Source organism: Cornus florida, unplaced genomic scaffold (genome assembly GCF_030987335.1).
Source record: "Cornus florida cultivar Cherokee Brave unplaced genomic scaffold, ASM3098733v1 CherokeeBrave_3.0.0_Hap2_Chr08, whole genome shotgun sequence".
NCBI lineage: Eukaryota > Viridiplantae > Streptophyta > Magnoliopsida > Cornales > Cornaceae > Cornus > Cornus florida.
Genome location: NW_026775578.1, coordinates 42874230 through 42886986, shown reverse-complemented (window position 1 = coordinate 42886986; position 12757 = coordinate 42874230). Strand labels below are relative to the sequence as shown.

At 38.8% G+C, this 12757-nt stretch overlaps 2 protein-coding genes across 3 annotated transcripts; both read right to left on the bottom strand.

The window, feature by feature from the left end:
• Positions 1-596: 596 nt before the first annotated feature.
• Positions 597-4758, bottom strand: LOC132271496 (large ribosomal subunit protein eL13z-like). 2 transcript variants are annotated; one of them, XM_059772882.1, is made up of 5 exons: positions 4660-4758; positions 3055-3170; positions 2828-2961; positions 1234-1392; positions 597-1139 (listed from the first exon to the last, which is right to left on the bottom strand). In XM_059772882.1, the coding sequence occupies exons 2-5, from the start codon at positions 3161-3163 to the stop codon at positions 918-920; spliced, it is 624 nt and encodes a 207-aa protein (XP_059628865.1). In that variant the 5' UTR covers positions 3164-3170; positions 4660-4758; the 3' UTR covers positions 597-917. The 2 variants fall into 2 exon arrangements, with proteins under 2 accessions (XP_059628865.1, XP_059628867.1); XM_059772884.1 differs by lacking the exon at positions 4660-4758 and adding an exon at positions 3423-3510.
• A 947-nt stretch (positions 4759-5705) lies between these two features.
• LOC132271495 (pentatricopeptide repeat-containing protein At3g18110, chloroplastic) lies at positions 5706-12352 on the bottom strand. Its single transcript, XM_059772881.1, has 4 exons — positions 8558-12352; positions 8243-8443; positions 7543-7633; positions 5706-6940 (listed from the first exon to the last, which is right to left on the bottom strand). The coding sequence occupies exons 1-4, from the start codon at positions 12166-12168 to the stop codon at positions 6416-6418; spliced, it is 4428 nt and encodes a 1475-aa protein (XP_059628864.1). The 5' UTR covers positions 12169-12352; the 3' UTR covers positions 5706-6415.
• Between the last annotated feature and the right edge of the window lie 405 nt (positions 12353-12757).

Genomic DNA, 12757 nt, shown 5'->3' with positions numbered 1-12757 from the left:
ATTACTGATACAAGTCGACAATCATTAATTTTATGATCCATTTTAGTGGAATATAGAATGGTGCCCAAACCATGGATTTTGTACCTTCATGGTGTTCTACGATCAGGTAAGCATGTATAAGCAGATTTATGTTATATAAAGATGGCATATACATATACATACACAAATATATATATGATTTGCTTTATCATCATCATCAACCGATCACATATACATACACACACACACACACATATATATATATATATATGATTTGCTTTATCATCATCATCAACCGATCAAATATACATAGTTTTTTTTTACTCCAGATTGAATTTATTAAAAGCTTGAACACTGAGGTGAGAGCTCAGCTCGAGCTTGAGCCAAGCTCAAACACCGTGCTGCACACCAATCCGAGTCAAACAGCCACCACTCTGGCTCTGCTCAGTTTACAGGCTAGGTAGACATGATACAGCACTAAAAGAGCTCATGCAAGTTGATCACAGGCTCAGCTCATTAAGTCCATGCACTTCAAAGGCCATCTACTATACTTTTCTCCCTTCTATTCCATGGTGCTTAAATCTATGGTTAACAATGGTTAAGTGAAGATCAAGGCATTGCTAAAGAAACATACCATCATGAGAGAGAAACCAAATAATGGGAACTTGAACATGTACCTAAAATTCCCACATTTCAATGGGCTACAACTCACCTGGTAATGATACCAAGGCATAGGTAAAAAAACATAACCCCAATACCAAAAGTGATGAAATTCAATAGAAACAACCGATCTGGAATAGGAGGAACACAAACTCCAAACAGATGATGATCCAAAACTGTGAATTAGAGAATTCATAAAGGCTACAGCTATCGATTCAAAACAAAACCAGTATCTAGACTCGGGCCCAAAAAAACCAAATGCCATTCTCGCATACTCACTATTTCTTCTCTTCCTTCTCAGCCTCTGCAGCCTTCTTCATCCTGACTCCGACGTGACGTGCGTTCATCCTCTCCATACGCAGCTTGTCATAGGCCTTGAATGACTTCATCTCGTTTGTGATCTTAACAAGTTCCACAGATGGCTTCTCACGCACAATGGGCATGTAAGGACCTTGGACTTGAGTTGCTGTAGCCAGTTCCTCAGGAGCAGAATCACCAGCCTGCAGAAAATAATTGCGATAACAATATGTCAAGGACATAAACGAAGAGCTAGTATCCGACTGGAGTTCAGAAAGGTCAACGATGAAACAGTACCTTGAACTTGCGAGCACGTCTTGGGAAGACAACCAACTTGGCCTTGTATGTCTTCAGCCTCTGAACATTAGCCTGGAGACTTTCCAGGGAACGGTTCCTACGGCGATGGTCAACAGCAATACCGATGGTTGGGGCAAGTTTTTTTGGAACACCTGCTGCCTGGTTTGTATGAAAGAATGTATGTTATTGTTATTCAAAGACAATTTAGATTCAAAGGAACAATAATGGCACACAAAATGATTCATGTAGACAACCCTAAATAGTTGCAAAAAAGGCTTCATTGATGAACACAATATTATTACTAATTGGAAGTGGTTTTTGAACGAGGAGGAGGGGGTGGTCTGATATTTTTGCAGCCATTATGCCTCCGAAATTATTACTCTCTCCAATTCTACAAAACTTAAACATGCATCCATGTAACAAAATATAACAAACTCTGATTGCCAAGGAGCAATTATTAAGAATCAGTAACTACACACAATATTTGAATATGCCTTACCTATACTGTTTAAAATCATTATTGAACCACTATCAATTCAGACAATACTTGGGTCCAGACCCAGCGGGACAAACTTCATCCAGCTGGTTTATGTGTCCCAAATGTATAATGACACCTGTCTTAAATGCATAAAAACTTGGGATACGGATCAAACCCATTTTTAAATCGGGTACAAGTTTAAATTCATTTGAGATTTCCTCTCGCATCAAATCTTCATCTCATACATATATACACACAAATATCATCTCCATCTCCCATACATATATACATATAAAACTACATACACCAGCAAATCACCATCTCCCATACACATATACGTACTTAAATATATATTACACACGCCTGATGCTCAAAGGGTAAATCCAAGATACATCATCAACAAACTTCATCTTAAACTCTCACTATGCGGTTCGATCATGAATTCGTGACTGAAATGACCCAACTTGGATTTCCCCTCCAAACATCAGGAGTGTGTATACATATATTTAAATGTGTATATATGTATATGGGAGATGGTGATTTGCTGGTGTATATATACATATATACATGTATGTATGTATGGGAGATGGAGATAAGTTTTGTTCTGTTACTTATTTGTGTCGATTATGAGAGATGAAGATGGAGATTTGATGAGAGGAAATCTCAATGGATTTTAACTTGACCCCATTTAGAAATGGTTTTGATCCGTATCTTAAGTTTTTTAATATATTATTTATTTGAGACAGGTGTTATCATATATTCGAGACACATCAACCAGCAGAATGAAGTCTGTCCTGCTAGGGCAGGACCCAAGCATTGTCCTAATCATTCAAAGTTCAAAAAAAACAAATGCTTGTAGCACAAGCACTCTGAAATGAAGCATATACAGACCAGCTAAGTCAAAATTTGCAAGCTCCTTAAAATCCACATTCCAAACACAGGTATTAGTATATTACATGTCAGAGAACCCAGAAACACTAGGGACCATTTGGATCTTACTTAGAATGAGGGAGTGAGATGCTCAAGATGGGATCCTGGAGAATCTTATTAATTAACTTCCTCACCTGATTCTTCCCAAGATGTAAACAGAAAAGGTAATCATATAAAAACACTGACCTTGAGCTCCTCGAGAGAAAATCCCCTCCCAGCCCTGACTTTCATGTTGTACTTCAACGTCTGTCCATGAACAACGGGACGAAGTGCTCCAGCTGTAGGTCTAGGGAAAATCTTTACAGCCTTCTTTTGTCTAGCTGTATATGGATATGAAAAACAATTACTAAACAGACTAGAATGGCAGATATGGTGGTTTTTGTGTGTGTGTGTAGGGTGGGGGAACTACTTACCAGTACGTCTTCTGGCTTTCCGGGCTGGTTGATTAAACCAGGTCTTCACATAGTTCTGCCAGTGCTTCTTGAAATGCCCATTGGGCACAACATTGTTATGCTTAACCATAATTTACCTACAAAGTCAAATAAGGAGTTACATAGCTACAACAATGAAGACAATTTAACCAGAATCAAGGAGCAAGCTAAAAGACTACTAACATTGACAGCTTTTACACCACACATTTCAAAGGAGGATCACAAAAGTATAGGACTAACGCTTAGACATTGCAAATAAATCAATGAAATATGTTATAATCACAAAAATAGTTTGGATGAAAGTAATAATATTATAGAGCAGAACAAATGCAGCACTTTGTTGGCCATACCATGCATTGAGGATAGAACTTTGACACAAAAGCCCATGTGCAATAATAAACACATGGTTAGAAATCAACCCAATTCATTCATAATAATTCCTTCTGCACCTGACAGACAGAATCAATGGCATGCTCTTTCAAACCGCGGGAGGTTAATAATTCCATATTCACACAATTCATAGTCACTACCACATATTTACATTTATTGCAAGATAACTGCAATGAAGATGAAAATCATTCGATCTAATAATTCATTTACTTTACTTAAGAAAAATCCATAAACCAAAACAGTTACAAAATGATTTTATCACTAGGAAATCGATAGAACAACCAAAATCATGCAGTTTCGTGGGGATAAGCAGACAATCATGCATTGACCCAGTCCATAGGCCTTGCCAAAACAAATCCAATCAAATTAGAACAAAACAGGAACAATTAGAAATAAGTTTACTGAAAAAACCAAATCTAAAATAATAGTAAGTATATTTCCTAAGTTGGAAATACTAAACCTACATAAACAAACTACAAGTAGACAAATTCAGACTAATCAAGGTGCACCCACAACCGGAAATTTGGCTCCCTAGTCCCTATCCTCCCACGAGCGAATTGAGAGTTCAAGTCCTCACAAGACAATAGTGCGTGTGTGAGAGAGTTTAGCGTTGAGTGTATTTATCTATCAAAAAAAACTCAACAAGCACTCCGCTAGCCATTTGGTTGATACAAAAACGTTAAAAAAATTAAATCCTCTTTTACAGAAATCGAAACAGCACATTGTAGATAATAGACAAACTTAAGTCACATTTCTCAGCATTAATATATAAATCACTAAATAATCGAAACATAATAAATAGAACTACTCAATAGAAGCTACAGAGAAGTGATTAAGTTAACCGATCTAAAACCCTAATCGTTCAACCCGCCGTTTGATTTCCGCGAAAATGAAAGGGAAAAAAATCATTACAATTTATTAAGGCTTTGAAATTATAATATCGTCTCAGCTTATCGAAATAGTTGCAAAGAGCTACGTAATAAATAGAAGAGCTGTGTTTTCAATACTTTTCTACACCAAATTTCTCAGGAAACAAACACAACAGTTTTGACAAAAGAAAAAAAAAAAACTCTACAACACACACATATAGCAGATAAACTACATTCACAAAAATCAATAAAGCCTGAAACATATACTCTGTACTTAATAGAGACGATAAACTATATGAAAATGCACAGATCTAAATCATAAACTTACTACGAAGCTGAGCAGACTTGGCGAAGAACCTCTCCTCTCTTCTCTCTCTCCTCTCTGGAATAGGGCGTTATTAGGTTTATAAAGAACGAGGACGCAATGAAAAACCCTAGTCTGTAATTTGGGCCGGTTTATGATTTCACTCATGTTGGGCCAGACTTGATCCATTATATATATCCAACCCAACTAAGCTCATTTATTTGTTGTTTGGACATGGAGTCTAAAGCTGGGTTAGACCGGGTATGTTCACTGTTGGCCCAAGTTTGAGGTATCCTATTCATGGTTCAGTGTAAACTGACCGATACAGATTATGTATCGGACTTAAAAAGGGGTCGTGTATATGGCAAACCATGATCCTATTAAATCGTCAACCCAAATATTTAGATATAGAGGCTATAGAGCTGTGTTACTAAGGGAAAATTATTGAATACCCAAGAGTACATACCCCTAAGGAATACCAACCCTTGGATGTGGTAGGGTCCACCACCACATCCATAATTCAATGACCCTCACTGCCCCGGGTACCATACCCCCGGGGTATTCAATAATCTCTCGTTACTAAGGCCAAGTCGGCCTTAGCCGATGGTACACACATGGGCAATGCTGGCCCCACACACCTCGGTTACGACCAACGATCTAAAACACCCGGCCAATGATACACACGTGGGCAGTGCTGGCCCTACACACTCGTGTGTGTATCAGTTAGAACCGACGGTATAAAACAATTCACAACACTGATGTGTAAGTCCCGCACGCCCGTGCATGTCGGTTAGGCTAATGTCTGGTCTGAAAATAATTTTTCTTGGATATAAAATCAATTTTTCGACAAAAAATGCATCATAAACTTTTTTTCATCTTTATAGTTGGTATATTTGTTCCGCTATAATTAATCCCGAGTGCCTAAATAACCATCTTATTAAATGGATAGCACAGTATTCTCGTCTGATTTGTTTAATAAACAGGGTCATACTGTGTTCACTAACTTATAAATGTAATAATTTGAAACTTTAACATTTTATAAAATTTAATTTTTAAGATCAAATAAGAAATAACTACTTATAACCTTTTCCTGTATATACATGATAAAATTTCAAAGTCATTTTTTATAAAAAAAAAAAAAAAAAAAAAAAAAAAGCTCAGAGAGCTTAGGGTGGTACAAAAATTCTATTTTCAATTGTTTCCTCTTCAAGCACTGGTTCTGTGTCAAATTTTGAGGCTGACTGCAGAAACCACAAGAACTTCAGTTTTGCTGCTGGTGTGTATACATGCTGGTGTAATAGGCATGCTTGTTCAACAACATCAATCACCAAAAGTCTTCAATCTCAGCATCCCTAGCACCACAAAACCACCATAATTATGCGGGCAGTGAGGCCGATGAGAGAAAAGCAAAAGGGATGATTCGAGGTAGTAGCTTGGGGAGTCAGTAATGACAGTTGCCGCCCATGTACTGTACAGATAGGGAAGGAAGGCAGCCTGTCAATTGCAGCCCACAACTCTTCATAAGCTTCCGAGGACGAACAATCAGGTCACAAGAGAGCTCTCCCGCTGACACTAATTGGTTGGAGCATGAACAACAGTTTGGAGCCCTTTAAGAACTCTCTAAAATTGTTTGATCTTCTAATTGTATTGCTGATTAGAAGTTCTCCTTCACGCGGTGCAACACATAAGTCATTCGCGGCCTATTTGAATGGAAACACCCAAAATTCATAAACCAGAAGATGGTTATATTTCAAAGCTCTAATTCTGACTTGCATCGCTTTTATGTTGACTGCAAAGGTCTCCTAATGAATTTTCTATTCCCGAACTTTGTGGTCTTTTTATCCCTCGCAAGGCCAACCTGTTCCATCTTTAACAACTTCTCTTTGCTCCCCTCTATATCAGCTTGAATCGCTTTGTCTCTTCTCTCATCTGATAGCAAGGCCAGCCTTGCAAATTTCTTAGGCTTTACTTGCCCGAGCCTCTCAGTTATGTCTTTAAAAGCAGGAACAAGGCCACGTCGAATGTAACATCCTTCAATGAGCTGCATTGAGTTTACCTTGGGGAGGGTAGTGTTGTTTTTCAATTCAAGGTCTGAGCAGAATGGAGAGTCCTTCAACCACATCCTAAGAGAGTGAGCTTTTGCCACAAGGAGCCCACTCCGTGTTTTACAGGGCAGAAATGGGGACCCCATTTCCCAAAGGTATGCCTTCAATGTGCTGTTCAAAGAAACGTTGTTGTATCCAGATGTCCCAGTAATCAGTACAACTGATTTTGGAGACTCCGGAAAACCTTCCAATGATGCGTCCTGCCGCAATTTAAGTATTTAGTCAGATGCATGAAAAATAGTACTTAGCAAATAACTATGGGCAAAAGGAGAATAATAGTACTAAGGACGCTCTTAAAATTTCATTGAGGCACAACCATTGCTTAAATAGTAGTAGCATTATGATTAAGTTCTATGTACATCCATTCTGCATCAAACAAACTCCTCGTTCAATTCAAATCTAAAGAAAGTTAGAAACATCAAGAGCAAGATGTAGATATGGCGATGCTCATATCATGTTCATAAATAGTATTTGGATTAAATTGTGACCAATCATATCAAAAGGCCAAGCCAGTAGACACGATTTAATCATTGGCCAAGCCATAAATATCGTGCAATAAAACAGTTCTATTTGAATATGCTCTAGGGACAAAAAAGAAAGAGAGAGAGAGAGAGAGAAGGAAGAAGAAGAAGAAGAAGACAGCTTATTCAGTATTAGCCTAATAGGAAAAAATAGAGGTTTTTAGAGCTACTGGCCTTTTCTTCTCTTTTAGCACATCTAGCACTAAGAAATAGGCAGTCATAATTACCTCTCTCGACTAGCTGAAAATCTAAAAGAGCTTAAAGATAGAAAGAAACTTTGCCTGCATGTGATCAAGCCATAAAGTAAGACCAACAAGAGCTGCACCAGGAGACAACTTTCTAAAATCAGCCCCCCAGTCCTTGTCAGCTACCCTGAAATAAAAGAAAAGAAGAATTATGAGAAAATCAATGAATTTGACAATGTGGAAACTACTATGACATAAAAAGACACTAAAAAGACATCCACGGGACATATTAATAATTTTATACAGTCCACTTGTATAAGCTGTACGTGACTACGTCCCTCGTCCTCCTTCAGATCTTTCCACTATGATCATTGACATAATTTCTCGGGAAATAGTTTTTACAATAGCGATAAGATGAAATCCAAATATCTGTGAAAGAGCCACCGGATCACCACAAGATTACATCTATGATATCATAAATTTGTTATTCCATTATTAAGGTTCCTCTAACCCATCCCACAGGACCTTTCAACTATGGTTTTTTCCCAACAATTTGCATTAAAAAAAATCGCTCACTAGATTCCAATTTTCTAATGTAATAATTTACCTGCTCTTGAGAAGATTACATCTTGTGGATGCTACAAAGTTCTTATCATTTTATCAGTGTTCATTTAGATTCCTTCACATTTTTCACATGGATATTGCAAGAATAATCAAAAACTCTTCTTATAAATTCATTATTAAGCTTGAAAAACAAACAGAGCACATAATTAGTAGAACTGAATCCAGTAGTTACCTAAACACATCATGGCGATAAATGTTTCTCTTGATTGCAAGTTGGAAAACCCATGAAGCCGTGGCTCGGAATTCAAATGCCCACAAAAGGTCTTCCAAAGCATTGACAAAATTAAATGCTGCATTATCTTCTATAGGTTCTAGTTTCTCAAGATACTGGTCTACGTCCAAAACTAGTGATTCAGATTTCTCTGTCAGTAGCCTGAAAAAATAAATGTCACAATAGTTCTCTTTTTTACTTTTTAACGGATGAAAGATAAAGAAGAAAATCAGAATGAAGAAATATGGATAATAAAAATCAACAACCAAAAGGTACCTGATTGGAAGATCAAAACCAGCATCTTTTAAGGCACTTAAGAGAATTATGACTTCACTCGTGGTCTGGGACAAACTTGCAGCCCTAACAAAACAAGTCCATATTTTGTGGTCTGGCTCAAGACCTTCTCTCTTCATCTCCTGGATCTTCTGAATTCCAATATTATAATCTCCATTCTTGAGATAAGCATCAATAACTGAACTATATGGTAGTGTACTAAGACTTGCACCTGTTAATTTCAAATTATTAAGCACTTTTTCAGCTTCAGCTGGATTTCCTGAGCTGCCGTAAGATACCATGAGTAAATGCATTGTAGCAATGGTAGGTTCCACTCCTGCTTTTTTCATCAAGACCAGTAGCTTTTCAGCTTTAGAATGGTTTCCAGAGCTTCTATATGTTTTCATCAGTATATGATAAAAAGAGCGATCTAATTTATATCCTTCTGACTGTAGCCCTTCAAAAAGTTCCTCAGCTTGTTCCAGCTGCTGCTGCTTACCAAATGCAGCAATTAAGCTTTTGCAAGTGTCCAACTTAGGGTCCAAACCTATCTTTTTCATTTCATGCAACAGTAACAAACCTTCCTCAGGTCTGCGATCTCTACAATACATTATTATTAAAGTATTGTAAGTGTCCTCGTCTGGTTTAAGTCCAGCTGCTTGAATCTTCTGGTACACTTGAATTGTCCTCTTAAAATCTTCGATTTCTGTGTATAATTTAAGCATAGAATTCCATATTGAAAGATCAGGTTTGAATCCTGCTTCCTCCATCTCAGAAACCATGGCTTCGACATCCCTTACTCGTTTTCCCCTGCACAACAAGCATATCATAACTCTGTAAAGATGCACGGTAGGTAAAAAGCCAGAAGCCTTCATTCCATGGTAAATTTTCTTCACCTCAAAAATATTCCCAACTCGTGCGAATGCCTCAAGCATCAAAAGAATGGTACTCTTGCTAATCTCAAAGCCCATGTCTTGCAATTCCTGAATCGCCACATACAGCTCATTTAGTCGTTCATCAACAATCAAAGCTTGCATGAGACAATTTATGGATTCGACAGTTGGGGAAGGACCATCTCTCATCATTGTATTGAAAGCAGCTCTTGCTTTCTCATAGAAACCGCTTGCAGCATAAGCCTGTAGTAAAGCATTCCAAGCCTTCCGATCCACTACAGTACATCTCTGTCTAAGAGTCCCAACCAAACTTTCTGCTTTCTGCACTAGCTTCAACTTGCCATAAGTCTCAATAAGAGTAACATAAATGCAAGTATCATCAAATAGAATATCCTTTGATTCTGCCTGATCAATCAAATAATGAGCCGTCTCTGGGAAGCCCATTCTACAATACATAAGCACCATACTCTGGTAAAGATGCTGAGAAGGCTCCACTCCATTGAATCTCATGTCAGAAAATACCTGAGAAGCTTCAGCAAACAGTTCACTCTGCTCACAGCACTTAATAAGGGACTCATACATGGCGAAGCTCCCACCAAATGAACTCATTCCCCTAGATTTACTGTATTCATCCAAAGCATCATCTAATTGATGAGCCTTGCAAAGAATAACAACCAGAGCTTCACTTATTGATATATGGGATATGGGTCCATGTTCTTTCAAAAATTCTAGTAATTCCTGTGCTTCTAAGTGCCTTCCCGACGAACTATACGAACTCAAGATAGATAATAAGTTATCATGGTCCAAATTGTAGCCCTGCATAATAGCCAGTCTCAACATTTTATCCGCATGACTATAACATCCGCCCTTGACAAGGATTGATGAAATAACTTGCGGGTTCAAATCACATAATTCTTCCATGTGCTTAACCACTTTTTGGATATCTTCCTCTCTATTCTCCCTTCCGAGCACTAGAAGCATATCTTCATAAAGGGCCTGATCCGGTGTGAAACCATCATAAACCATTCTATGATACAATTGCATTGCCTTCTTGGTTTCATTTGACCTCAAATGGATATCCACCATCAGTGAGTAAGCTAGATGATCTGGTTTTATTCCAGACCTCAGCATGCAATCAAATGTCTCCTCAGCCTCCACTTGCTTTCCAGCCTTTGCATACCCACAAATCAAAGCACTGTATGTCCGTAAAGTGGGTTTGACACCCATTTCTAGCATCTCTGACATCAAATTAGCAGCCTCAGTAATCCTATTTGATTTTCCAAGCGAATCAATAAGAACAGTATATGTAACTACATCAGGACTAAGATTAGATGATTTCATGTCTCGATAAAGTTGCAGTGCCAGGTCATGCTGACCCTTCTTCCCATACATGTGGATGGTGGTGTTATAAGTCATCTCATCCTTCCCGAACCCCATTTTCACCATTTCCTCACAAATTCCCTTTACCCTCACAACATTCCCTTCTCTTGCAAATGCATAGAGCAGAGAATTATATGTAACTGCATCTGGGAAAAACCCTCTTGACTCCAATTCCTTAAAGAGATGCTCAGCCTTGGTAGCCAGTCCACATCTCCCATAAACAGAGATCATGGCATTATAAGTCCATAGATCAGGTTGGCATTTATGTGCCTCCATATCATCATAGACCTTTACAGCCTCCTCCAAATTGGATTCGCGTGAACAAGCACTTATAAGTGTATTGTAAGTTATAGCATCAGGTCGAAGACCTGACCTCCTCACCTCATTTAGAAGTTCAATTACCAAGTCCGGGACCATTGCCCCCGATCTCAAGCGTGCATTTATCAAAGTATTGAAACTCACAAGGTCAGGTTCACACCCTCGCGCCCTCATCAAATCAAGCAGTTCTTGAACCTTACTGAACCGACCATTTCGAGCATAAACACCCATCATGGCATTGTACACTTGAACAGTATTACCAACCCCCGGCTCTGCCCGAGTAAAAAGTTCCACTGCCAAGGTCTCTTGATTGGCCTTACCTAGCACAGACAGTATTGTTGCAAGCATCCGGGCATTCGGAGAATACCAATGCCGGAGATTCAACCACTCATAAACCTCTAGGGCTCGGTTCCAACTCGATTGTCCAACCCATTTCACCACGAAACAAAAATCCGTTGGTGTCATCTGCACCATTCGATCATCCAAGACATCGGCCACAAACTCCTCCGATTTCAATCCCAAAATCTTATCCGTCACTAATTGAACTCTCTCCCTCCAATCTTTAGCCCTCTTTAATGCCAATTTGTTCATTTTCTTCACCCTAGTCCTACTAGGCCTACCCAACACTTCTAGGGTTTCATCATTCACATCCAAAGACTCCATGGTATCCTCTTTACCCTCAGAATCTTGGGTATTTTGTGAAGAACCCATACGGGTCAGTGGAGGTGAGGCAACATTGAATTGAAAGTGAGGTGAGTGGTGGTGGTGTGTGTCTGTGTGTATTTTTAGGTGGGGCCATCTCACAGATGGAGAGGCTCTGCTATAGCTAAATTTCTTTGTGGCACTACTACTATTACTTTCTTCTTCAGTGGCTGTAGAATTTGAAGATGAAGATGATTGTGAGCAATCCAAAGAGCAATAAGAGGTGGTGTCTATGCGTACCTTTGATTTTGATTTTGGGTTTCTGTTGGAATGCAATGGTGGTGTTGCAATAGCAGTCAGCACTGGTCCTGTGTATGCCATTCCCTGGAAAGCTCTACTGGATTTTTTTTGCTTGGTTTTTGTTATGCACACAAGGTTTTGCGGTCTGATATTTTTTCAGTTGAGAAAACAAGTACAGGTTAGTTTTGAGTCTTTGAGTATTTGAGGTGTTGATTTATATGCTAGTACTACCAGATAGCAGGATAGGTAGGCATACTACCATTTTGGTTTTGGGCTGTTATCCGGCTTGGCTAGACTATAGCACATGGGTCGCTGTGTGTGTGTGTGTGTGAGAGAGAGAGAGGGGGGGGGGGGGGTCCGACGAATTTGTGTATAGGTGCTGAAGTGCTGATTTTGGGCACTTGCAGGTGGGGATTGGTTGGGCTCCGGGAGGTCTCACCAAAAGCTCGAGCCCGGCTCGTGCTGGAATAGCCCGGCTCAACCAATGGGCTTGGTATTGGATCTTGACCCGTGAAAATTTTAACTTTTAAATTTGTTTAATAAATGAGTCAATCTTAATAGATTTGGGTTATGCGGCCAAATTTAATAAACAAAAATATATATATGCTCCTTTGTTTTTTTAATAAATTATGCAATGTAATTTTTCAAGACTTATCTTAAGGGCTAATAT